Below are 23187 nucleotides of genomic sequence, written 5' to 3' on the forward strand. Positions count from 1 at the left end.
AGACTGAACCCTGAACCTCAGATAGTCACTACCCAGAGAGCCAGTTGAAGATTCAGCTTTTTCTAGGGCAGTGGCCCAACCAGGTAAAATTGACCTCATTCGTCCAATGGTTTGCACGACCCCAGTTTGTGATGTGAGGGAGGGCAGCGTTCAGGGCGTTCATCCGCGGTTTCCGCTCGAGATATGTGGCCTGACGGCTTGGGTTTAGTACGTCCGTGACAACCGGCGGTGATTTGGTGTCAAGTATGAGTCTGGGCCCCAGGAGCAATCGCCATGGAACGTTCGACCGCTGCATCAACCGTTCGGAAATGCATCCCCCGGGCCCCGAGGTCACCCACCATCGATGAGAAGCAGCTGAATGAAGCGAAGACCTGCAGCCAGCTGGGTACCTCTGCCGCGCTAACCAGCCGGATATAATCGAGACCCACTCTAGAGGGCTCCTACCTGGAAGCTTGGGAAAGAAAATGATGAGAAACGCTGCGTACTTGGTGATACAGGTTCCGGTCTTATGCTGATGTTATCGTGCAGTGGCCGAGACTGAACTCGGAAGTCGGGACATCGAGCGCTTGAAGACTTGCACTAACAGAGCGACTAGGTTGAGCTGCTAGTTTGATTATCCTTTTCTGTCCGGGGCTGGCTCGTGTACCAACACACAGATAGTGCGCGTCATATTCCACCACCGCTCTGCATGTATTTCACGCTAACGTGATAACTGAAAGCAGGGTTCAGTACAATGGACAGCTGCCCTTCACGTGCTTTCGTGTGGTTTCTCGTGCAGGTGCCCCACTGTTTCTGCATGTCCAGGTTAAGAACTGACGTAAAGACCCACTTCAACCTTTGTTGACATTGACTGCCGACGTCCCCCCCGCGCAGGACTTTTGGGGTCTTCACCTACCCTTACCTACTCCAAACTCCTGTACACACCATTCACGTGTCTCAAACAAACCTTGAACCTTCTAACTCAGCTTCATTCGGTGGGCTAGCGACATTTACTTGAAAGCTTGGTACGACTACCTTTGACGCGGTTTCCTCATATTTCCTAATCCCACACCTCATCCAGCGGGTTCAAGACCGCTTTCAACATTGTTTCCGACGAGCCTCAACCAGTCACAATTATTCTTGTTGCAACAGCGAAACTATGTCCAATGTAAGTAGAGCATAGAGGTGTCTTCCCTGGTGGTCTTCTGTGACCTCAGGCGAACACTTGCGATGCGAATGCGTCGTTTGTCCCTTACAACAGGGCCAAACTTTCCGAATGGAGCCCTCCTTGTCTAACTAACCATCCACAGAGTCGCCTGGGTGTTCTTCGGGATGCTCCCGAAGCAGCAAGAAACAATGCCCTGTCGTCAGCTTACCTTGGCAATGGCCTCAATACGTTAACCGCTGCGAACAAGGAGAACGTTCCCACTGGCACCGGCTCCTCTCCTACCGACAAAGCTGCTTTACATCCAGCTGTCACTCCAAGCCAACCTGCTCCCAACAACCGGAAGCGCAAGGCACCCGCGACTCCGCCGGCTCCGCGGCCCCTGCCGACAGCCGATGAACTTGAGGACGTCATCATTGAAGGACCTCTCACCGACAACTGTGATCAAGTGCGCCGTAAAATTAACCGCGCTCTTGATGCAGGCATCATCACCAAGACGGCTTTGGCCGGAGAGCTCGGCGTGAGTGTCAAGTCTCTCAGTGGCTTTCTCCGTGAGCACGGCGCGTACAAAGGTCAAGGCTACAGCTCCTACCCTGCCGCGTGGGAGTACTTCAAGAAGCTCGAGGCAGTCGGTTACAAGATCCCCAACAAGACATCCGCCACCAAGAAGCAAAAGACAGATTCCGCGGCCGGTTCCGCGGCTGGAAGCTCCTCCGCTCAGGCGGCTGGTGCCAGTAACGGCGCGGGAGTCGATATAAGTGACGTCTATCTCGAGGGCGAGGAAACTGATGATGTGCCTGTTTACGACACCTGTGATGAGATCCGGAGGAAAATTGATGCGTACCTGAAAAAGCCTGGCGTTACCATGGCGCAGTTCTGCCGCGATATTCATGCGCAGTTTCATGGCATTAACCGACCGGCCAATATTCACACCTCGCAGCTGTCCCGCTTCCGTGGCATGAAGGGAGCCAGAGCGGGCGCGACCTCTTCCGTTTTCTATGGCGCTTATGTTTTCTTCGAAAAGTTGCGGATAAAGGAGAAAAAGCCAATGACCAAGCATCGCCAGGACATGGAGGAGATCTGGCCTGGAGGGTTTGACCGTACCGATGACGGGCGGAAGGGGTAAGCACACGTTTTCTTGAAACACCGTCACTCCGAGTAAAGCGAGGCAGCCACTAACATATTGATTGAATAGGTACATTTGCTTCGCGGGCGAGAGGCCCTATATGGATCATTACGGCCGAATTACCATTCAATAACTGGGCAACGCCAGAGTTCTTGTGGGGTTGAGCCGAGCCGATTTGTTTGGAAGTGTGGTCAACTCTCGAATGAAGAGCACGGTATAGGGATTGTATATGGGAGAGTTCTTCGCGGAGGTTATTGTAGCGGCCATTTCGACAGGCTGTTGATCGAGTTACATGGCTAGAATCGACCCGAGTAGAGATAGAATAATGGAAGTTACCACCAAGTGTTAAATGGTCAGAAATCCAGTGACTGGGCAAAAACTTGAACACGGCGGTGAGCCAGTGCAGTGGCATTGCACTGTCGAGACGATTCGAGAGATAACTACATCTACCCATGGAAGAACAAGCAGACGCGCTGCTAAACTGGCTTTGGAATGTAGCTCACCCACAAACGCTGCCATTAGCGCGAGCGTCTGTTTCATCCCGATTAGGTTCATTATCTTAGTTTCAAACTTGGGCATCCGTTGTCGAAGGATCAATCCACAATCTTCCCAAACTTGGGGAACCTGCGACTGGGCCAGCCACTAGGCACTCTTACCTCTAACGCAGGTACTTGACTCAAATGGTTGCCGGGTTTTTGAAGAAAAGAACTCAAAAAAATTGAGGGCACGGTCACAGAAGGATTTCCTTCCCTTCTCCTTCTTCACACTTTTTGTCAGATTTTTCGTCCTCCACGTATCTCTCAAGAAGTATTACCCCGCGAACACTACTCGACATTATGGAGAACTCAACCCCAGCCATCTCATCCAACGTGGTGCAACCAATCCAGCCTTACAAGCGCAAGCTCGTGGGTGTGCGCAGAGTTGTGGCGAAGAAGAAGATTGAGGGACACTGCACTGCTGTCACGGTTGACAATTGGACCGTGGTTGGCTTCACCTCCCAGATGAATCGCTTCAAGGTGAGTAGTATTCGCAAGCTTCTTTATGCAAAATAACAGCTTGATCATCAGATAAGCGGTGAACTAATTTTGTCGCTTGATGCATTATCCAGATTGGCGATCTGGTTGTCTTCATGGAAATCGATTCGTTCATTCCTCGCATTGATCGGTATTGGGAGCTCTGGTCCAGCATGGACGATGTTTTCAATGGAGAGATAGGGCTCCGCGTCAGGTCACGCGAAGTGTCCGGCACCTACTCGCAGGGTATGATCTTTTCCCTTGCGGATTTTCCTGAGATTGTATTGCATCATCAAAATCGCATCCAAAAAATCGGCAAGGACGAAGCCACGAGAGAGCTTCTGTCCTATTCCTTCGCAGACAGCCTAGGCATCAAGAAGTGGGAATACCCGACTCACGTGCGGCCGGTTACGGGCATCATCGGCGAGTTGTCGCCGCTCATCCAGAGGCCAGGCAATTACCGGATTCAAGACATCGGCAACAACGTCTTCAACACACATGCAGCCAAAAATAGGATCTATCAAGTCACGGAGAAACTCGACGGCGTCACCATGCACGTCTACAAGGTCTCCAACCAATCGCCAGATCTCCTCGCTTATTTTCCCGCCCTAAAACCCACCGCCGGCAGTATCCCCATCCCTCCCACCATGCAAACTCCTCGCGGCCGGGTTGGCGTCTGCAACCGCAAGCACGAGTTCTTCGACGACGGCAAGAACATCTACTGGGAAACCGCCAAAACGAGCGGCATTCTCGACAAGATCCACAAGATTCCCTACCGTAACATTGCCATCCAAGGCGAGCTGGTCGGTTCTCACATCCAGGGAAACACGATGCAGTATCCCGAAGGGAAACACGAATTCGTGGTCTTCGGCATCTGGGACATGGATGCCCGTGATTACCTCGCGACCAAGAGCGTCGAGCTGCTTTGCAAGACGCTCGACATCGCTCATGTGCCTGTGCTCGGGTATGGTCCTGTTACTAAGTATGGGAAGAGCGTGGAGGAAATCTTGGCGTATGCTGATAAGCTTGGTCCAGGAGAATATGGTGGGGTTAAGGAGGGCTTAATTTTTAGGGCGAATGATGACTGGAAGAAAGGTTTCAAGGTAATTTCGAACGGTTGGTTGAAGATGACTGGAAAGTAGAGACAGGGCAGGGTAGATTGGCAGAAGGAAGAAGTTGTTTGGGCGATGGCGAGGTGTTGATATCGTCATGTGCAATATAAACATCTGCAATGGTGAGGAGTAAGTAGATCTTCGCGAGTACGATGGCTTAGCGGGGAAGAGAACGGCCTGTTGAGAGGCTATCCAGCGCCAGGGGAGCGAAATTATTGCACTATTAGATTGCACTATTAGAACAAAAAACTATAAGTCGAGCCCGCTGGAAAATATCCCAAATAACTCTCCAAGTCAAAGTTACAACAGTATTACCAAGATAGCGTGCATGAAACGTGTTCCTAGTCACGTAGTAACAGCGATTGAGCCCAGTATTACATGATGCGCCTAAGTCCTGATTGGGACCACGAAAAAAATATATATTTTTGTCCCTGAACCTTTTTTCGGTCTTCTGGGGTACGACTACTTAAGTTCAGAGATTAGACCATGTCTCATTTGAAATTTCGAGGTAAGTCACAAATAATTTCAATCAGGAGAGGCTTGGTCGCCAGTGAAAACTGATATGTGATACATACCTAGAATTTCGATTTCATCTGATGCTTCCAGCTTGGTTAATGATCAAAGCATGGGAGTTTCAAGTCTACTCAGCATACTCAGGCTGGAAACTCAATCGAAGACAGTACGTAGTGACACCACGGCCCTCGCTGTATTTGGATATACGTTTTTTTTTTTTTTGGGGGGGGGGGGGGGGGGGGAATCTCAAGGATCTCGAGGTCATTTTCCCAGAAGCTCATCATGCCGTTTACTTTGGGCTACCTTGGGCACCAAACGGAAGATGCTGCTTCACTAGGTAAGTCTCCACTCAGACATATCAATCTCAATACTCAAATTCAACAGAATGCAGGCAGGAAGTCAAGTCAAGAGAGTTAAGAGCCTTGAAAGCATCGAATGGCTTACGGAGTGGGGTGTCAACCCAAGAACGCTAAATGACAATGGCCATGAACGCAAATACACCAGACGGATTAGAAAGTTGAAGTCAACCTTTCGCCGAAACTTTGTTCAGGACTTTGAGAGGTATGGTCGAAAACCCAACTCTTGCCGTCCCGGGACCTCGTGGGTTGACTGAGGACAAGGGTTGACGAGCATCTCAGCGACTGGTTATGACTTTTGAACACAAAGGGTAACCCAGACAGAGACCGATATGGTACATATAGCCTGAGCAGAAGGCTTCCTAGCCATTAGCACTCAAAAGAGAGATAAAAGTTTTGAAGTGAAGCTTTCACAGCCGAGTGTCAAGGGAGTGAAGTCATGGTTCAAACACTTTGCTTCGTTTTCGCTAACCACTTCAAACCCTAACCCTTCACATCTTTGTCCTTGTAGTTTACACGGCAGACAAAGCAGCTGCTGGATGCCAGCTGGCCTTCTGCTTACAACCCCGCCAAGCCAATGCGACCCAGTGGTTACATTGACCCAATCGTGGAAAAGGTGTCCCCTGAAAGTTTTGGAACAAGCTGCTGGCACTTTTACAACCTCCTTTTGCCTGAGCACGACAGGAGCGCCACTGTTCAACGCCAGAAAATAATGCAATCATGAGATTCTCCGCGCTATCCCTCGGCCTTTTGGCCTTATTGACACCGCTCACGGCAGCGTGGTCCAAGGAAGGCAAGTCACCCACTCTCCCAACAGTCTCAAAGCTTCCCTGGGCCAGCAAATGTGCTGGCGATCCCTGCACGACACAAGCTGGGATAGGCGATGACGGCGGAGGGCCATACATGAAGATGCAGAGAAGAGGCCTCCACATTCTAACATAGTCTTGTACGACACAGACCGCGAAATCTTCCGAGTCCGCGACGAGCTCATTGCCCATGAGGGCCCCGACGTTACCTTCTACGAGTTCCTCGGCGTCAGCAAGTCCGCCAGTCTCGATGACATCAACAAGGCCTACAAGAAGAAGTCCCGTCAGCTGCACCCGGACAAGGTCAAGCAGCAGCTTCAAGCTGAACGGGTAAAGGCGCAGAAAGAGAAAGCCAAGCAGCAGCAGCAGACCGGCGGCAAGCCAATTCCGCAGGTGATCAAGCCTCCCACGACCGCCGAGATTAAGGCGGCCGTCAAGCGCGCCTCGGAGCGCCAGGCCCGCCTGTCCATCGTCACAAACATCCTCCGCGGCCCTATGCGCGACCGCTACGACCATTTCCTCAGCAACGGCTTCCCCACGTGGAAGGGCACCGAGTACTACTACAACCGTTACCGCCCCGGCCTGGGCACCGCCATCACAGGCGTCTTCCTCTTCGCCGGCGGCGCAGCCCACTACCTGGCTCTGTACATGAGCTGGAAGCGCCAGCGCGAGTTCGTCGAGCGTTACATCAAATTTGCCCGCCATGCCGCTTGGGGGGAGAACCTTAACATCCCTGGCGTCGACGCCGCCCCTGCCCCGGTTGCCGCTCCTCCTCCCCCGCCACCCCCACCGCAGATGATGGAAGATGAAGACGGAAACCTCATCCCCATGAACCGTAAGATGCGCAGGATGCAGGAGCGCGACGCCAAGAAGGAGAAGGACAAGGACAGCAGCCAGAAGACCACCAGCCGCCGTGGTCGCCGCGGCCAGCAAGCCGCCGCCGTTTCTGCTTCCGCTTCCGCCTCGGGCTCGGCCACACCCCAGCCTGCTGCCCAGGGTAGCGGACCGACGGGCGCCAAGAAGAGGGTCGTTGCTGAGAACGGTAAAGTGCTTGTCGTGGATTCGCTGGGTGATGTTTACCTTGAGCAAGAGGACGAGGAGGGTAACACGGCCGAGTATTTGCTTGACGTAAGTTTTCTATCATTTCTTCAAGAAAGGCAACCAGTTACAAGCAACCTAACCACCGCAAAACAGCCCAACGAACTCCACCGCCCAACTGTCTCCGACACCGCCATCGTCCGTCTCCCCCTTTTCGTCTACAACCTTACCATCGGCCGTCTGTTCTCCAAGAAGCGCAGCAACGCCGACGGAGAAGGCTTTGCCGAAGGAGAGTACGAGGAGGTCGCCGGCGGCTCCGACCATGATGACGATTCGGAGCCTGGTAAGGCCACTCCGAGCACGACCGATTCTGCCGATGACTTTGAGCTGCTGGAGAAGAGCATAGACGAGCTGGGACAGGGCAAGTCTACGGGTAGCCAGAAGCAGCAGGGTGGTAACAAGGCTGGAAAGCGTAAGAATAAGAAGAGGTGAACACCACGGTTACGACGTCCTGGGCGTCAAAGGAAATGGGTGGTTGATCCCTGATGGAAAGAATAAAAGAAGGTTGTGGTTGGACTCGTGATTTTGGTTATGAAGATGACTATCGTATTAGGGATGGCATATATAGTTGACAAGCTGTCTTAAATGACAAGTTGATGGCCTCAATTTGCAGCAATTTGTTCACTTTCATGCAGCTTTCTTCTAGTGCGTTTATAGTCATGACAACCTGTGAACAGTCTCAACAACATCAGAAGGTCCGCTGGCTCAATGGCAGAGCGTCTGACTACGAATCAGGAGGTTCCAGGTTCGACCCCTGGGTGGATCGGAAATCAAAAGGTGCTTCGAGCATCAAAACTTCTTTTTTCCCAATCACTTTATCTTCGCAGTTTGGCATTTGTACTTTGCACGCACGTCGACACCTTCGTGATATTTTTTGCATCATTGTGAAAGCATGGGAGGTTGGTGGGATGCAAATTCTACCCGTCAAGGTTCGGATAGCCTAGCAAAGTGGAGCCATTTACGTAGAATTCAGGTATAGTTGAAGAGCGCCCTCGTTCCCTCATTTGGGTTATCTGGTATTACGATCTGTTTTCCTTTCTCGACCTTAAACCCAATATTGAATATGTGTACTAAGTCATCAACTTACCCTTAAGCCTAACCAGAACTCCAAAGTACAAACCTAGCCATTCCCAATCATGAACCCTGTGTATATATTTACCCCAAAGAGAAACAACAACCGGTACGCCCAGCTAGATCGAAGATACTGTTCAGATTCCCACTGTATGGCTAAACACCTTGGCCGCCAACTGGGTAAGAAGCCTCGCCTTGTCGTCTTGAGGGAGTTCCTGGAACAAGAAGAAAAGAGGTAAAACCGATTAATGTCCGATCATCAACAGGTTGTCATTTGTAATCGAGACCGCTGTCTTCTTCCGAATCTTCATCATGTTTTAAGAAGTCCACAATCAGGGCACTTACCTGAAATACAGCATAGACACTCTTCCCCTTTGCGTCTCTAATAGCACCCAATCTGTTCCCGGCAACCACGCCAGCCAACAGACCAGGCACGTTCGCGACGATGAAGCCCAGCGCGGCACCGCTGATTCCGCCTAGCAAGCTCCAGAACTTGTTCGTTGGTCGGTTGGTGCCGTCAGGCTCCGCCATGCCTTCCTCGCGCAGCATCTCCTCGAAGACATCGGCGAACTGCTCGTTTTGCGTTTGCTCACGGTCCTGCTGCGCGCGGCCATTGTCGTTGTTGCTCTGGTTCTGCTTGGTGAAAAAGTTCCATGCCCAGGAGAACGCTTGGCCGGCGGGGCTGGTGCCGGTGCCGCCCGCACCGGCGTCCGCTTCGGCAAAGGGATCGGAGGTATTATCGAAGCCGCCTGGCATTCCACCGCTTCCCCCCGAGGCTGCACTGCCGCCCCAGGATGAGGACGCTGATGATGGTGGAACGTAGTCGGCACCGACGCCGAAGATCTTGCGCTGCTCGTCATATTCCCGGCGCCGAATAGGGTCGGAGAGGGTGTAGTAGGCGTCGTTGACTAGCTGGAACTTACGGGTGCGCTCGGCGCGGTCGGGCGCATCGGCTGCTACGCGGTCTGGGTGCGTCTTGAGGGCGGCGCTGTCGCCATTGCCAGGACCTTGTTAGTTGATGGTGGTCATTTGGGTGATCTGTAGTCGTGTGCAGGAAAGCTGCTGTCATACCGTTTGTAGGCATCGCGGATTTGATTTGTCGAGGCGGTTGAAGAAAGTCCTAGGATCGCATCTGTCGGAAGCCATGTGAGCTCTCCGCCTTGCCGCGCGAGTGCTAGGACAAGGAAGCTGATGTCTCTTTTACTAACAGTAATTTGGAGGGCGAGTTGAAGGCATCGTAATGGAGTCTGGGTGGCTCGGGCCAATAGCTGCTTGTAAGTCTAGAAGTATGAATGAAACACAGTCAAAGTCGAAGAAAGTGTATAGGATAAATGAAAGGAACTGTAGACTTTCGAGGAGAATGTCCGATAAGATAGATCAAATCAACTGTAAAAGTGAAGTGGATAAGGTAGCCAACTACTTAACACGGCTGAGCCATGTGAGGGAACCTCTTCCCGGGGCAAACTCTCCAACACTGACTCAAACCTGACGGGTCAGCTGTTCAATTGGCTGCCTCACTTGCGATGGCTGTTTATTCGTCCAGAGATGGATGGCGGGCAGTGGTCAATCGATCTGAACGTGAAAACGGGAGGGATGACCGACCTGCTCCCGCTATGAACTGTGAAGATGGTCCCTGGGGTCCTCGTCCCAGTGTCAAGACCAACTGAACCAACGTCATCCGTGGCGGGTAAATGTGGCTTGTTTGACCACAGCTACCCAATTAGAAGCTTTTGACAGCCTTGCACGTGGCTAATCGTCAAGCCTATCCCTGCAACCGACGATTGCTACCCCGATGGAGCCCGGCCGGCCTTGACCCCGCCTCGCCCGCCTGTGGGCCATCTCCTCGGCGAGGATCTTGGTCTCCAGCGCGACACGTTCTGGACCCTTCTCATGTTATCACTTTACCCTTTCCAACATTTGATTGTTCTCTTTCGTCGATAATACTTTATTTCTGAGCTCTTATTTATTCCCACGGACTTCACGACGTATTTAATGCTCCGTACGGCATACGAAAGACAATATGAGTGCTGTCGAGTATGATTGCTCTACCCCCGACCAGAGGGAAGTAGTCTATCATCCCGATTTATCATATGCGTCACTTCCCCTTTGGTGATTGGGCGGAAAGGCTCGATTGATAGCCGCTGTTTCATATCATTCATTCAGATCATGATGGACGCATGATTGCAGTGATGACGCTAAAACAGCCTGACTGTGTGACTGCCCAACCCAACCGCCAAACACTGCACCGAAGTTCACGTTTTCGAAACCCGTCTGCGCTCAATTGTCTCAGAAAAATGCTGGAAACTGTTTTTTGCTGCCTGATGCGCAATATTCATGCAACCACCGGCGTCCAGGGCCTGCATCTGGTCACTTTTAGGGGGGCCTCGACCCTCGAGGCTGTTTGCGGCCCGGTGTTGGTATCACACAGTTTACACCATGGCGAGCATTCGTCGAAGCATGATCGGCTTTCTTGAACGGTCAATGTTTGTCTGTTCGAACACCGGGCCTTTTTTTGATGGTGCCGCATCATGAGCCTAGCGTCCCTGACGGGGTGTATCTGCCGCCCAAATACCGCTAGTTTGCAATCATCCCCCCCGCCTCCCCCCCCGTCCCAAACCCAGGTGTGCCTGCCCTGCCCCTCCATTCCCAACACTCATTGATCTTGCCCGCAAATGTGCGTGCACTTTCGTTCACATCATCACGAGGATATCTTCAGGTTGCCTGCCCAAATAAGAAGTCTTAACTTCCCCACGCCCACCCTCGTATGATCTGTAGTTTTGTTTCCTCATCTTGCTCCCCTATCTCTCTTCACCTCAAAACTACACACATCACGGTAGCCAGTCGGGAAGCATCAGTCTTACGAAACTTCACAAAGTTTGACGACCGAGAAACTGCGGCAAAGCACTAGACGAGTCACGTTGCCATTCCTGGTTGCTTATCCCAGACCACGAACACTTTGATCTTCGTTCGCTCTCCCTACCGCGGAAGGAAATCGTATCTACACCGCTTGAAACTCCACCCTCGAGTCACCGTCACTCGTAATCTCAAGAGTCGGCCGAGAACTGTTCACTTTTCTTTAAATAGTTGACACCATAATACAAACGAGTTGTACTAGAATACATTCGTTTTCAAAGCCGTGGTACAAGCTCTTCGTCCTTGCTGCCAATTCCTGTCTTGCTTCTCAGCCAGCTAGCTCGATATACCACATCTACTTAGCCCAACTTGCGCAGCAGGAAGGGCCGTGTAACCAACCAACAACAGGCATTGTCAAGACTACAAGAAAAGAACAACCCGGGTATCAGGTAATGTACAACGAAGCTGTTCCTGCCACAACCTTTTGGTCACAACTTACAAATTTTTCTTGTCTCACATGCTAACAATCTTTTATGACATTACAGAACAACAACAATCGAGACGGTTCACATTCCTCCTAGAATCACATCAATATGCATTCACAAGACGAACTTTCCGCTCTGTTTTCCCGGAACTTGTCCCTAGAGCCTGTTCAGCAACTCGCACAAGTCCAGGTCCTGAATCAAGAACCGAAGATTGTCTACATCTCGGCACACTACAACCACTCAGCCCATGTTCGTACCCAGGACACCCCACCAGCACAGCCTGCACCCAGAAGGACTTCAGAGCCGCCTGCACTATCTGAGGTTGAAGCTGTCCTCACAAAGCACCATGTGAACACAGCGTGCTTGTCCCGTGCCCAGCTCCAGCTTTTCAAGTCAGTGGACGATCCGCAGCGCTACAGGCTGATTGACCTTTGGCGCAATTGTCCTCCTACAAGCCGTAGCGATAATCCTACACTAGACTGGAGTATGACTAGCGTGAGCCAGGAAGAGATCCTGGCCAAGAACCGATGGGAGCAACAGCAACAGCAGCAGGCGGCTGAACAAGAAGTGACCATGAGCCTCGATGGAACTCCCCTGACTCCGATTCAGGCAGGCGACGGTCGTTGGATCGCGGCGGACTCACATCATGAAATGGAGCCCTACATGGCTTCAGGTTATGAGGATATGGCTCGCCGTGAGTATGAAGACTCCGCTCGTCGAGCATTTGCTGAATCCGTGGAACGTACCAAGGATGCCTGCCGCCCCCTCGCCATTGCCACCGGTGGCCCGACGTTTAACCCCGCGCATTCCGATCCTGTTTATGCTAACGCGGGGGTTGACTGGAGGCAACAAGTTGCCATGGCAAACCAGTACGGACTATTTATGGCGTACAGGGATGATCAGGAGATGCTTTGAGCTAGGAGTCATGCTATGTGTTATGTATGTTCGGGAGGAATGGAGGAGGCCATTTGGCATATGTATGGCGTTATTTTGATTGGGAATGTACAACTATGTCTTTGCTAGAGAGCTCAGTTTGTCAGCTGACTACGATAGATCGCTGTGTGCGTTGGTTTGAGGAAAGTAGAGGTCATGGATTTACTGGTGGTCTTTTACTTCTATTGAATCGGACAACTTTTTGCTTCAGGTAATATTAAATATTCTGGTTAAAGAAGTGGTGCGCTTCTACCCAGCCCGGCACAGGTCGGTGAATTCGACCTAGGAAGACTGGGCTTAGAGAATTTCTGAGATAACATTTCAACCTTTTTCTCGTCGTGGGCAGATTTGATGGTAGACTAATGCTCCGTCAACCCTACTAGCTGGTACCTGTCCTCCTGATTTTTGTGCGGGCTTCGCATTCCATTTCGTGGTTTACGTGGGAATGTAAAAGCGTTACATGCTGGTGATACAACGGTTTGTTTACATCAAAAAAGGAGGCGTTTCCGCTTTCCTGGGACGGCCTGTGGGGTCGGGTGTTCCTGGAGATTATACTTGTGGGCGGGGCCAGTGATGAAATGGATGTGGCTGGAAAGGTGCGAGGCTGGCTGTTCCATGGCTGACGCGTTGCAAACGCCACATCAAATCAGCCTCAGGACGACCAAGCTTCTGTCCCGCACGGCAGTGGAGCAGGAGGGAGGTGCTACGGGGCAATTGTGCTACGCAGCTCCCAGGTTGCCTGATGGAGCTCACCTTGAACTGAAGCAATTAGCAGCAGCAGCTACCAGCAACACCACCATCACCTCTTCAAACAAAGCGATCCCGACGACCCATTTCTTGAGCTACCCACCTTGAGCCCGAGCTAGCGCAACGAGAACCTCTCCATCCTATTGAAACCGGAGATCCAAACAAATACCGGCATCGCACATCAACACCTTCCCATCTAAGGCATAATGGTACGTCTTGACAAGCCCCGGCAGTCCCTCGTTAGCGGGCATCCATCTCCGAAACGATCAAACCACAGCCGGGCGCAAGAAGCCATGGTTCTCGACCCTGAAACGAAACTGACAGAGTTACCTTCGACAACAAACAGACTTCCATAGGAACAGGCTACGATCTTGCCAACTCCATTTTCTCCCCCGATGGTCGCAACTTTCAAGTCGAATATGCCATGAAGGCAGTTGAGAATGGCAGCACCTCGATCGGCATCCGCTGCAAGGACGGCATCGTGTTGGCGGCGGAGAAGGTTATCACATCCAAGCTGCTCAAGCAAGGCGCCAACAAGCGCATTGCGACAGTCGACAGGCATTTGGGCATTGTACGTATACGTAGATTTATTTCTTTTTCTATTTGTTTGGGCAGGTTTCATCCACGAGCTCCGACCGTCTGCGGGGCAGCTGGAGCCAGGTTCACCACCCTCCTCCGCCATCGCATGAACGAACCATACCCCGACCTTCACTACCTTTTGATCTAGCTCGACGATTACTAACCACAAACTGCGAATCCGTCTTTGATAGGTATACTCCGGCATGATCCCCGACGGTAGGCACTTCGTGGACCGCGCCCGCGACGAGGCGCGCGGCTGGCGCGACAACTACAAGACGCCCATCTCGACAAAAGACCTAGCCGGCCGCATGGGCGGTTACATGCAAGCCTACACGCTCTACCAATCTGTGCGACCTTTCGGCATCACGGCCATCATCGGCGGCTACGACAGCGAACTCGATACGCCCGTGGAAGGCGAGGTCGGCAGCGGCCCCAGCGTCGGCGCCGGCGGCAAGGTGGAGGGCAAGAAGCACGGTGGTCCGTTCCTGTACATGGTGGAGCCCTCGGGCCTCTACTGGGGATACTACGGCGCCGCGACGGGCAAGGGCAGGCAAGCGGCCAAGGCGGAGCTCGAGAAGCTGGACCTCAGTAGCGACGGCGAGTCGAGTCTGACGCTGGAGCAGGCCGTCAAGGAGGCAGCGCGCATCATCTACGTTGCCCACGACGACAACAAGGACAAGGAGTTCGAGCTCGAGATGACCTGGATCAGCGGGGCGGACGGTCCCACGAAGGGCCGTCACCAAGAGGTGCCCGAGGCTTTGCGGAAGGAGGCGGAGAAGTATGCGGAGCGCATGACTGCGAAGGACATCGAGGAGGAAGAGGAAACGAAAGAGGGCGGGGACAAGATGGAGGAGTAAGGGAAGGCCTAACCTCTGGGCTATTGATGGACGAATGAACGAGGCGGAAGTGATGATGCTTAGCATGTAATTCTAAACCATGAGGCACGACTGCGATTTGATTTCTTGACAAGTGATAAGAGCTCCGTAACTGCCATCTGGGATTCGGCCTAAATCATGGCATGCGATGCACTACGGTTTGTCTTGGTGATTTATCAAGTATCTTACGTGTGTGGAAATCACCTAGTGAAGCATGTGGTCTTATGTTGCGAGGCAAGTTCAACTGGAAAAAGTTGTTTCCATAAGCAACCAGAAAATGCTTAAAAACTCCCATTATATGATATTCTACCTTTTCCCAACCTTAACCCAGCAACAAACAACATAAATTACCTGACCACCGGGTATTCCATTTCTTTTGATTCTCCTCCTCCTCCTCCTATAACACCTCCATCACCTCCCCCCCTCTCTAACTAGCATGAAAAGCGTGCCTAGCATCCCTTGCCTCCCGCCCCTTTTCCTTCCTCTTCTCCTTCTTCTTCTCAAACTTCTTCCTCTTCTCCATCCCATACTTTTCCGGCGCCGTAATCGCCTCGATCTTCCTCTTACTAGATCTAGCAGATCTCCTCTTGCGAATATCCTCATTCACAGCTAACAACGCTCTAGTATACTCTGAGCTTCCCAGCTTTCTTTGCAGCACATCCAGGACCGACAAGGCCTTCGTCTTGAGCAACTCGTAGCGGGTCTTGAATACGTCGTTCAAGGAAAATGGGCCAGGGATGGACGGGTCGGTCAGGTTGCGAAGCGGGCGGATGATGGTTTTGATGGAACCGAGCAAAGTGGAGGGCTCGGATTTCGAGCAGAAGGATTCGAGCAGGTCCATGGCGGAGAGCTTGGAGACGAGCATCTCGGGCCGGGCGGCGCGTTCTTTACGAATGATGGAGGCGAGCTTGTAAAAGAGGTAGCCCATGTCAACTGGCTTCTTGTGCTTCTTGCGGATGCCGTTTTCTTCGTCTTCGGCCTCGTCTTCCAACTCGTCTTCCTTCTCGTCGGCACCAGCCCCGTCGTCGGTATTCTTGGCATCTAGGTAGCTGCCTAGGAAGAGCAAGATCTGGACAACCTCATGAGCCAGCGGCTCGTCAACCTCGGGCACGTTAAAGGTGCTGAGTGCCAAGCGGACGAGATCGCTGATTTCTTCCTTGCTTAGCTCGCGCCCGTGAGAACCGTGGAGAGGCGGTTGGGCTTGCTGGCCGGCGTTCTGGGCAAAGTCCGCGAGGTACATGCTGAGAAGCCTGGTCGCGGTGAGCTTCACGGTGGGGTTCTCGTGAGCAAGAGTGTCGCGGACCTCGGTCCACAAGACGTCAGAGGCAGGCGACAAGACCTTCTGGGGATGCTTGGCGACTAGAGTCTGGACCGTGGTAAGACTGGTGTCGACAAGCTCCCAGTTGGACTGAACGGTCTCCTCATCGCCGAGAACCTTGGTAATCTTGTCGACAACAAGGTTGACGTCCTTCTTGTCCTTGGAGGTGGGTTCGCGACCCTCAAAGTAGAGTCCGAATGCCTGAATTGCAAGCTTGAGCACTGCCATGTTCTCGTTTTGCTCGGCCCAGTTGCGCATCAGAGTCATGAACTTGGTAAGACGCTCCTTATCTGCCACGCGGAAGGTTTCCTTGATCAGCTCTGCGGCAGCGAGTCTGCACTTCTCGCTGTCATCATTGGCCAGGACGAACACAAGGGGGATGAAGCATGTCGCTGCCACCTCCTGGACGAAGTCGTCAGACGTCTTCTTGAGCAAGAGATTGATAACCTCCATGACTGACAAGCGGCCACCCTCACGCTCGTACTTAAGGTTGGCCACAATGAACTTGAGCTGCTTTTCCCATCTGTTCCTCTTCTGGGGATATTCGCGGAGGAACTGGAAGAAAGCACCGCGAGCCAGATCCCGAGTGTCCTTGTCGTCGTTGGTGATCATGATAGTACCGACGTGGTCGAGAGTGTCATAGACTGAGGCCGTCTCCATCTTACGATCAAGCACTGAGCGAAGGAAGTTGAAGGTGACATGGCGGTAGAGAGGCTCAGTCAAGTCATCCTTCAACTTGCTGAGCAGCATATCGAGGGCGGCCTCCTTGATGGGAATCTCACGCCTGTCTCTGAGGACGACAGAGATGAGCTTCAACGCTGCCTGCGCAAGCTCAGACGCGGTTGAGGGAGACAGGGACATGGACTTGATGCCTTCCTTGATAGCCACCTTGTAGAGGGCAGTGGATTCGCCATTCTTGAAGGGAACCTTGGCGATGACGGTGAGCAGCCTGAAGGCCGCAACCTTGACTTCTTCCTCAATCGACAAGACAGCATCACCGAGCAGAGGCATGAATCCGGTAATGTTGTTGGCTGTGCGGAGGTTATCGTGCTTCTTGAGGACAGCACGAAGGATGTCGATGGCGAATTTGATGAGCTTAAACGTATACTTGGCGGTAATTCCTCCATCAGCCCTCTTGGCGGCCTTCTGGACGATGTATCTCTTCAGGCGAGGATCCATCTTGGGCGCATCCTCTGGCTTCTGAGCCTTGTACACCTCCTGCATGACTTCATAGCAGAACACAAGGATCTCTTGAGAGGCAGCCGCCGGGTTCTCCAGGAGGCCCTTGGTGATGCGGGTAAGAAGCTCGTCTATCTTGCGAGCTGTCCTAAGATCAAGCTTCTCGAGCAACAGCGCCTGCAAGGGCATGGTAAGGTCGCTGAGGCGTGTGATAGACGCCGTCTTGGCAATCAGCTCCATGGAGTCTTGACTCTTGCTGCTCTTCACCTCCTTCATTTTGCTGACATAATCCTCAGCATCCTTCTCTTGACCCGTAGCACCAAAAATATCATCCATGATGATTGCCATGATGGCAGAGAGGCAGTAGTCGAGATCGCCTTGCTTGAAAGTGGGGATGACAGCCAACAGCATGGAATGAAGGGTATAAGACAAGACGTGCAGCTGGGGACCCCTGCTAAGAGCGCCGCGCAGCTCCTTGAGGATGAACTCAAACCTTTCGGGGCCCAGAATGACCGCAATCTTGGAAAGAGTATCGCGAGCCATCTCACGAGCATCCCACGCCTTGCTCCTGAGGATATGGCAGATATCGGTAAGCACACCAGGCAGCTTCTCATTGAGCAGCGGCTCGGGAAGAAGGGTGGCAAGCTTAGCAATGATCACACCGACCGGAACTCTGGTGCTGACCGTGGTTTCATCCTTTTCATGGAGGTGCTTGATAGGAATAGGCAGGAAGTTGTTCACAATCTCAGCGCTAAGCTTCTCCTGATCAGGAATGGTCTTGGCAAGTCTGCGAAGCTTGGGAGCCTCAACACCATCAATCTCCATGGCATCGGCATTAGGCCTTTGCGTGTTAGCGGCGCGCAACACATCGATCTCCTTCTCAAGGAGGCGGATCACCCGCTTCTGCCATTCAGGCTTTGACTCAATATATGAGACGAAACGACGCAGAATAGTGCGGTATTGCTGCCAGTCCAATGAGGCAGTCAACCCAGCAATGGCGGTGATGGTCTGCGCGCTAAGCCCGTGATCATCACCTCCTTCCGTCTGACCGAAGATGAAGTGTTCAAGAAGCGGAATGAAGAACTGGCTGATGTGCTTCGACCGGAACTCGCTCTTCTCATTGGCCGCTTCCAACAGACGCAAAGCCTGCAGCTGTCTAGCGATGGCAGGACTCATGATATGGAAGAAGAACGCCTTGTCTGCCTCATCAGATGCAGGGACCAGTAAAGTCAAGTCAGACACCTGGTCCCAGGATGGGAGATGAGCGACCAAGTATCCAAAGACACGCACCACCTCACGACGGACAGTCTCCGAGGCTTCTCTAGACCCAGCATAAATGGCAGGCAGGATGATATCGGACATAATGCTAGTATACGCATCTTGTTGAGGTCCTGCCCAGGCTGCCTCAGCCGCCCTGATGAACTTGCACAGTCCGTCAGCAGCGTTGGTGGACAGCACACCAAACTCCTCGTCCTGGTTGATATAGAACAAGAGGTTATGCAGCAACGGCATCCACTCGTCGATCGTGAAGGGGGTCTCGCGTTCGCCAGAGATGCGGTTGAAGGCAGTGAGTCGGGTATTGTAGTCCGGCTCGTCGAGTCTCTTCACATTGTACGAGTTCAAGTCACGGCAGATATCTGCCACCTCCTGAGCCCACGGCTCCATGGAGGCAAACACAAGTAAGACGTCGGCAAGCGTCTGTCTGTTCTGTCTATCCTTGAAGTATCCAAAGAGCCCAGCGAGGGTGCTGTAGACTCTCTTCTTCAGCTCCCCATTTGTCTGAATATCTTCCAGAACGAGGAACTGTTTGAGGATCAGCAGGATGGATCCCTTGACCTTGGGGCTGACGCGACGTGCTGGCTGGTTGAGCAAGTAGGTAGCAATGTCCACCATATCCTGAACACTGGCGGAGGAGCTATCAACAATTGGCGCAAGGTGAACAACAGTATCGACGGCAGTGCCGAGGAGATCCTTTCCAATGTCAGTCTGATCACGGAGAAGACCGCCGATCTCCTTGAGCATAAGATTGATATTCGGCATTAAAAGCTCATCCTTAATGAGCTCATTGTATTCGGTTACGGCCGCAGGAGCTTGTGCCAGACCAATAAGGCTCTTGAGAATCTCTAGCGCATGGACCTTGACCTCATCCTTGCCCTTCTCAATACCAAGACTCTCAATGACCTTGGGAAGGATGCGCTTGTCGATGTTAAGGAACAAAGCCGCCTTAGGCAGAACAGCCCAGGTCGACAGAAGCCTCCACACACCAGAAACACCCTGAGTAGTCTCGGCTGGGAGCTTTTCAATGCGAGGGCTGACGGCTTCCTTCACGATCACATTCTCATACGGTGTCCAGTCAAAGGTCTGCGCGTTCTGGAACAGTTTGCAAAGACACTTGAGACCAGTGGTCCGCACCACCTTGTACAATGAAGCATTCTGTACCGGCTCCGCCTCCTCGGGATCCTCAGAGGCGGCTCCCAGGTTTCTGCACGCTGTAATCAAACAGAACAGGACAGCATTGACAAGCGGGTCCATATACGAAACAACAGCGGTTCCGAGTTCATTGATGATCGCCTCGACCATGTTCAGCAGACCGACCTGCTTGCGCACTGGAATGAGCTCTTCGGCAAAGGTGCTTTCCCGGACAACATCGCCATCCAGGATACGGATACTGCGGAGCTCGCCAAGGGCGATATCCAAGAACTTGCCCATATCCACCACATCCAGCTGTCTAATAACGGCCAAACGCGTGTTATGGAGGCCGTGACGTCCGCTTACCGCGCCCTTCTTGGAGATGGTTCGGCCATACAACAAGCGAAGGAGAACTGGCATCAGTTCAGCGCGATGCTCAGGGCGGATCTTGTTGTCACCCTGGAAAAGAACAGTGAGTTCGTTCTTGAAGCGCGCTTCGTCAAGAAGATACTCTAGATGTTCCTGATACGGCTTGATGGCATCGCTCTTCCACGCCAGAATTGCCTTGAGCGCCATTTTCTGAAGCTCGATATCACCATTGGCCAGCAGCTTCAGAAGCGCATTGTAAACCCTTTGGCTTTGCCAAAGCACCTTGGGGTTGCCGAAGTGTGAGAAGACACCCACAAGGGCCTTCCTGTCTTGCAGCGACCAGCTTCCGTCTTCCTCGGAAAAGGGCTGATCCTCGTTCTCCTCGGCAGCCGGAGTCTGGCCTTCTTCTGTGAAGGACAGAAGGTACGGGACGATCTTCCTCGAGCGCTTTTCAGCAGAACTAGGAAGAGCAGTGAACACCTTGAGAGCTTTGCTGCGTGCGCGATCCGAGCGAAGTTCCACCGCCTTTTGTCCCTCTTCGAAAGTGCTGAGCAGCTTTTGCGACAACTCGCTGACCACCTTGCCCGTGTCGTCTGCAACCTCCTGCAGTCTCATGAGGCCAGTACACTCGAAATCCGTCATGGCTTTGCGGTGATTATCGGTAGGGGGCTCAAAGGGGCCTGTCCAACGAGGGGACGGCACCTCAAGCCACTCAAAGGCCAGCTCGGCAACAATCTCCTCACCATGCTTGGTTTCCGAAATTTTCTTCATGGCTTCCACTGCATCATCCCAGACGGGCGAAAGTTGTATCGTTGTAAGGCCAAAAAGGAAGGACGGGATAGCTTGGACCAGCCATGAGCTCTCCTCGATGTGATGATAGATTTGACCGAGTTTTCGTAGATGCACAGCGATAGCGCGGACGCTTTGCATATTCAAGGGAAGCTCTTCTACTTGGATCATTGTCGACAAAGCTGCGTTCGAATCAGGGGTCGTCTCCAGGACGTCGAGAATCCGCAAAGAAACAAGGCGAAGATGGTGTGATGTAGAAGCAAGGTTCTTGATGAGAGACTTCACCAAAGGATCCTCCTCTTGCGGGCTGTTGCCCCGGCCGTTATTAGCTTCCGGCGAGCTCTGAGACTTTCGGTTCAGTTCCTGCTCATAGTCCAGCAAAGCCTCAAGGAACTTCGGCAGACGACAGAATCTCGGCGCAGCGGCTCTGAGCAACGGAGCAAGGCTGAGATCGACAGACCCCGCAGCCGCACACATTCTCAGGTAGGCACGGAACCCATCACTGACGATGAAGTTGGCCTCGTCCGTCGGGAGGGATGAAGACGGCCGGAGAGCGAGTTTGAGCTTCTTAAGCAAGACTTCTGCTATCCGAGCATTCGTGGAGGGGTGTACCGAAGTGGACTCCAACACGCGCAGGAGACCAGAGTACATTGGCAGACACTTTTCCTTCCAGGTTTCGCGGTCCTTGCCAAAGCCACCGCTCTCGGGGAAAGGGGTATCTTCAAGTCGGACAAACTTGCTCACAATCTGGTCCTGCCATGATTGTGGCAGAGGGAAACTCTCCTTCGCATGAGGGCTAGGAAGACCACCCGTCTCGATCATATGCGGTATTAGAACACAAAGCAAATCTTCATTGGCAGCGTCGGACCAATGTGCTACAATAAATCTGTAGGATGTTAGATATTGCCATGTCTAATGGAGGAGGGTGAGAAGAAAAAAAAACTTACTTTTGGAAATCCTTCTGGAAAAGTCCCCGGAAGCGATCGGGATTTAGGTCGGCCAAGTAAGAGCAAAATGGGATATACCACCTCATAAGAGGCTCTTTGGTCATGGCGCTGTTAAAGCTCGACAACGAGGGAAGGAGGGCATCGATAGGTGCCTGTGCCCAAATGATAGCCGCATTCACCATTACGCGTTGCCATAGCCGCGGCGAGTTCATGAACTCCGCATTGTCCTTATAGGTCGATAGGGACGTGAGTAGTTGACCCAAAGTCTTAACTAGGAGCGCCCAATCGTTGATCCGTATTCCCTGGCGAACACCGGCAGCAAAGCCGAGGAGCTGAACAAAGAGGATTGGTCGTTGTGTGGCCGCCGCATCCTCAAAAATCCTTGTTTCAACTGGTACAAACGTCTCAGGTGTCGAGTGATGAATGGTCGAAGTAAGCACGCCGCAGCAGACGTCAGTCCAGATCGTCGGTTTCTCCGATGTAAGATCGAGCTCCTCGTCGGGTACAGCCTTCGCCAAAGCTGCCATAACGTCAGGTCCTGTTGAGTGTAGCGAGTTTCCAGCGCCCTTGATGGCCTCCGCGAACATGACCATGATTCCCTGACTGTAAAGACCAAATTGCTTCGTCCCATGCATACTGTAGAGATCGCCCCGTACGTGCTGCACAATCAAGGGTAGCGCCGTCTGCTTATGGCTTGGGGCGGCGGCCTTCTTGATCAGGAAGCTCATGGCCTCGGCGGCGAATCTGGCGATATGGCCGGGCTGTCTGGCCTTGCCCATCAGGGGAGCAACTGTGTCATATGTTGGGCGCAGATCGGGAACTAAGAGTCTCGAAAGGTATTTAAAAAGGAAGGCCAGCGCAGCGAATGTCCACTCGATGACCTCCACGTCGTGCACCTTGCTGGCTAGATCAACAATCAGGCGCAGAGCTCGTGGGTAGTGCTTCTCGAAGCGCACGCCCAAGTCGTGGGCGAAGGCGGTGATGAGGTCCAACAATGGTTCGAGGGTTTCCTTGTTGTGCTTCTCTGTGTGTTCGACCAAGAGGTCCATAATCTTGTCCTCATGGTAGAGGATCTGGGCCAGGGAGTCGGTCAACGACGTGACCTGTCTCCGGAAGTGAACGTAGGCGCGCGAGATGTTGAGTTCAGACCATTTGTCGAGACCGTTGCGCAGGTAGGATGTGGTGGCATCGAGGTCTTCGGCTTCGAGATCGTGACGGCGGACTTTGCGCAGCGGGTCGAGCGAATGGAGTTTGGAGATCTTGGTGCTGAAAGACTCCCATCGGTGGTTCTTTTGATGGGGGGTCTTTTTCACCCCCCTCTGGGATTTGACGATACGTCCTGACGTGGTGGACGGCATCGTGGGCAACGGTCCTGCGGTATTGTCGCTGGTCGAGGAGGCGGACCGTGGGTTCGAAGTTTGGAGTTGCTTCGCACGCGGCGAGCAAAATGGCAAAGGCGAAACAG

The 23187-nt window shown here is 52.7% G+C and overlaps 7 protein-coding genes and 1 non-coding gene across 8 annotated transcripts; 6 read left to right on the forward strand and 2 right to left on the reverse strand.

Annotated features, from left to right (window-relative positions):
• Positions 1-847: 847 nt before the first annotated feature.
• On the forward strand, positions 848-2620 carry NCU10933 (hypothetical protein). The gene is made up of 3 exons (XM_959990.3): positions 848-1147; positions 1290-2266; positions 2340-2620. The coding sequence occupies exons 1-3, from the start codon at positions 1139-1141 to the stop codon at positions 2401-2403; spliced, it is 1050 nt and encodes a 349-aa protein (XP_965083.2). The 5' UTR covers positions 848-1138; the 3' UTR covers positions 2404-2620.
• A 486-nt stretch (positions 2621-3106) lies between these two features.
• Positions 3107-4425, forward strand: NCU10932 (hypothetical protein; the record flags this gene model as incomplete). The annotated part of the gene is made up of 2 exons (XM_011395013.1): positions 3107-3286; positions 3379-4425. The coding sequence occupies 2 exons, from the start codon at positions 3107-3109 to the stop codon at positions 4423-4425; spliced, it is 1227 nt and encodes a 408-aa protein (XP_011393315.1).
• A 1429-nt stretch (positions 4426-5854) lies between these two features.
• On the forward strand, positions 5855-7978 carry NCU02490 (DnaJ domain-containing protein). Its single transcript, XM_959991.3, has 3 exons — positions 5855-6057; positions 6222-7198; positions 7265-7978. The coding sequence occupies exons 1-3, from the start codon at positions 5985-5987 to the stop codon at positions 7598-7600; spliced, it is 1386 nt and encodes a 461-aa protein (XP_965084.3). The 5' UTR covers positions 5855-5984; the 3' UTR covers positions 7601-7978.
• On the forward strand, positions 7863-7934 carry NCU15023. Its single transcript has one exon. It is a non-coding gene; the product is annotated as a tRNA-Arg (tRNA).
• A 100-nt stretch (positions 7979-8078) lies between the features above and the next one.
• NCU02491 (DNAJ domain-containing protein) lies at positions 8079-9865 on the reverse strand. The gene is made up of 4 exons (XM_959992.3): positions 9448-9865; positions 9311-9371; positions 8585-9227; positions 8079-8454 (listed from the first exon to the last, which is right to left on the reverse strand). Exons 1-4 carry the CDS (start codon positions 9473-9475, stop codon positions 8377-8379), a joined length of 810 nt encoding a protein of 269 aa, XP_965085.3. The 5' UTR covers positions 9476-9865; the 3' UTR covers positions 8079-8376.
• Positions 9866-10864: 999 nt separating this feature from the next.
• NCU02492 (hypothetical protein) lies at positions 10865-12829 on the forward strand. Its single transcript, XM_959993.2, has 2 exons — positions 10865-11541; positions 11638-12829. The coding sequence occupies exon 2, from the start codon at positions 11686-11688 to the stop codon at positions 12490-12492; it is 807 nt and encodes a 268-aa protein (XP_965086.1). The 5' UTR covers positions 10865-11541; positions 11638-11685; the 3' UTR covers positions 12493-12829.
• Positions 12830-13205: 376 nt separating this feature from the next.
• On the forward strand, positions 13206-14975 carry NCU02493 (proteasome component C1). The gene is made up of 3 exons (XM_959994.3): positions 13206-13466; positions 13604-13828; positions 14028-14975. The coding sequence occupies exons 1-3, from the start codon at positions 13464-13466 to the stop codon at positions 14691-14693; spliced, it is 894 nt and encodes a 297-aa protein (XP_965087.1). The 5' UTR covers positions 13206-13463; the 3' UTR covers positions 14694-14975.
• On the reverse strand, positions 14976-23175 carry NCU02494 (hypothetical protein). Its single transcript, XM_959995.3, has 2 exons — positions 21723-23175; positions 14976-21661 (listed from the first exon to the last, which is right to left on the reverse strand). The coding sequence occupies exons 1-2, from the start codon at positions 23078-23080 to the stop codon at positions 15139-15141; spliced, it is 7881 nt and encodes a 2626-aa protein (XP_965088.2). The 5' UTR covers positions 23081-23175; the 3' UTR covers positions 14976-15138.
• Positions 23176-23187: the final 12 nt, after the last annotated feature.

This window comes from Neurospora crassa, linkage group I, assembly GCF_000182925.2.
Source record: "Neurospora crassa OR74A linkage group I, whole genome shotgun sequence".
NCBI lineage: Eukaryota > Fungi > Ascomycota > Sordariomycetes > Sordariales > Sordariaceae > Neurospora > Neurospora crassa.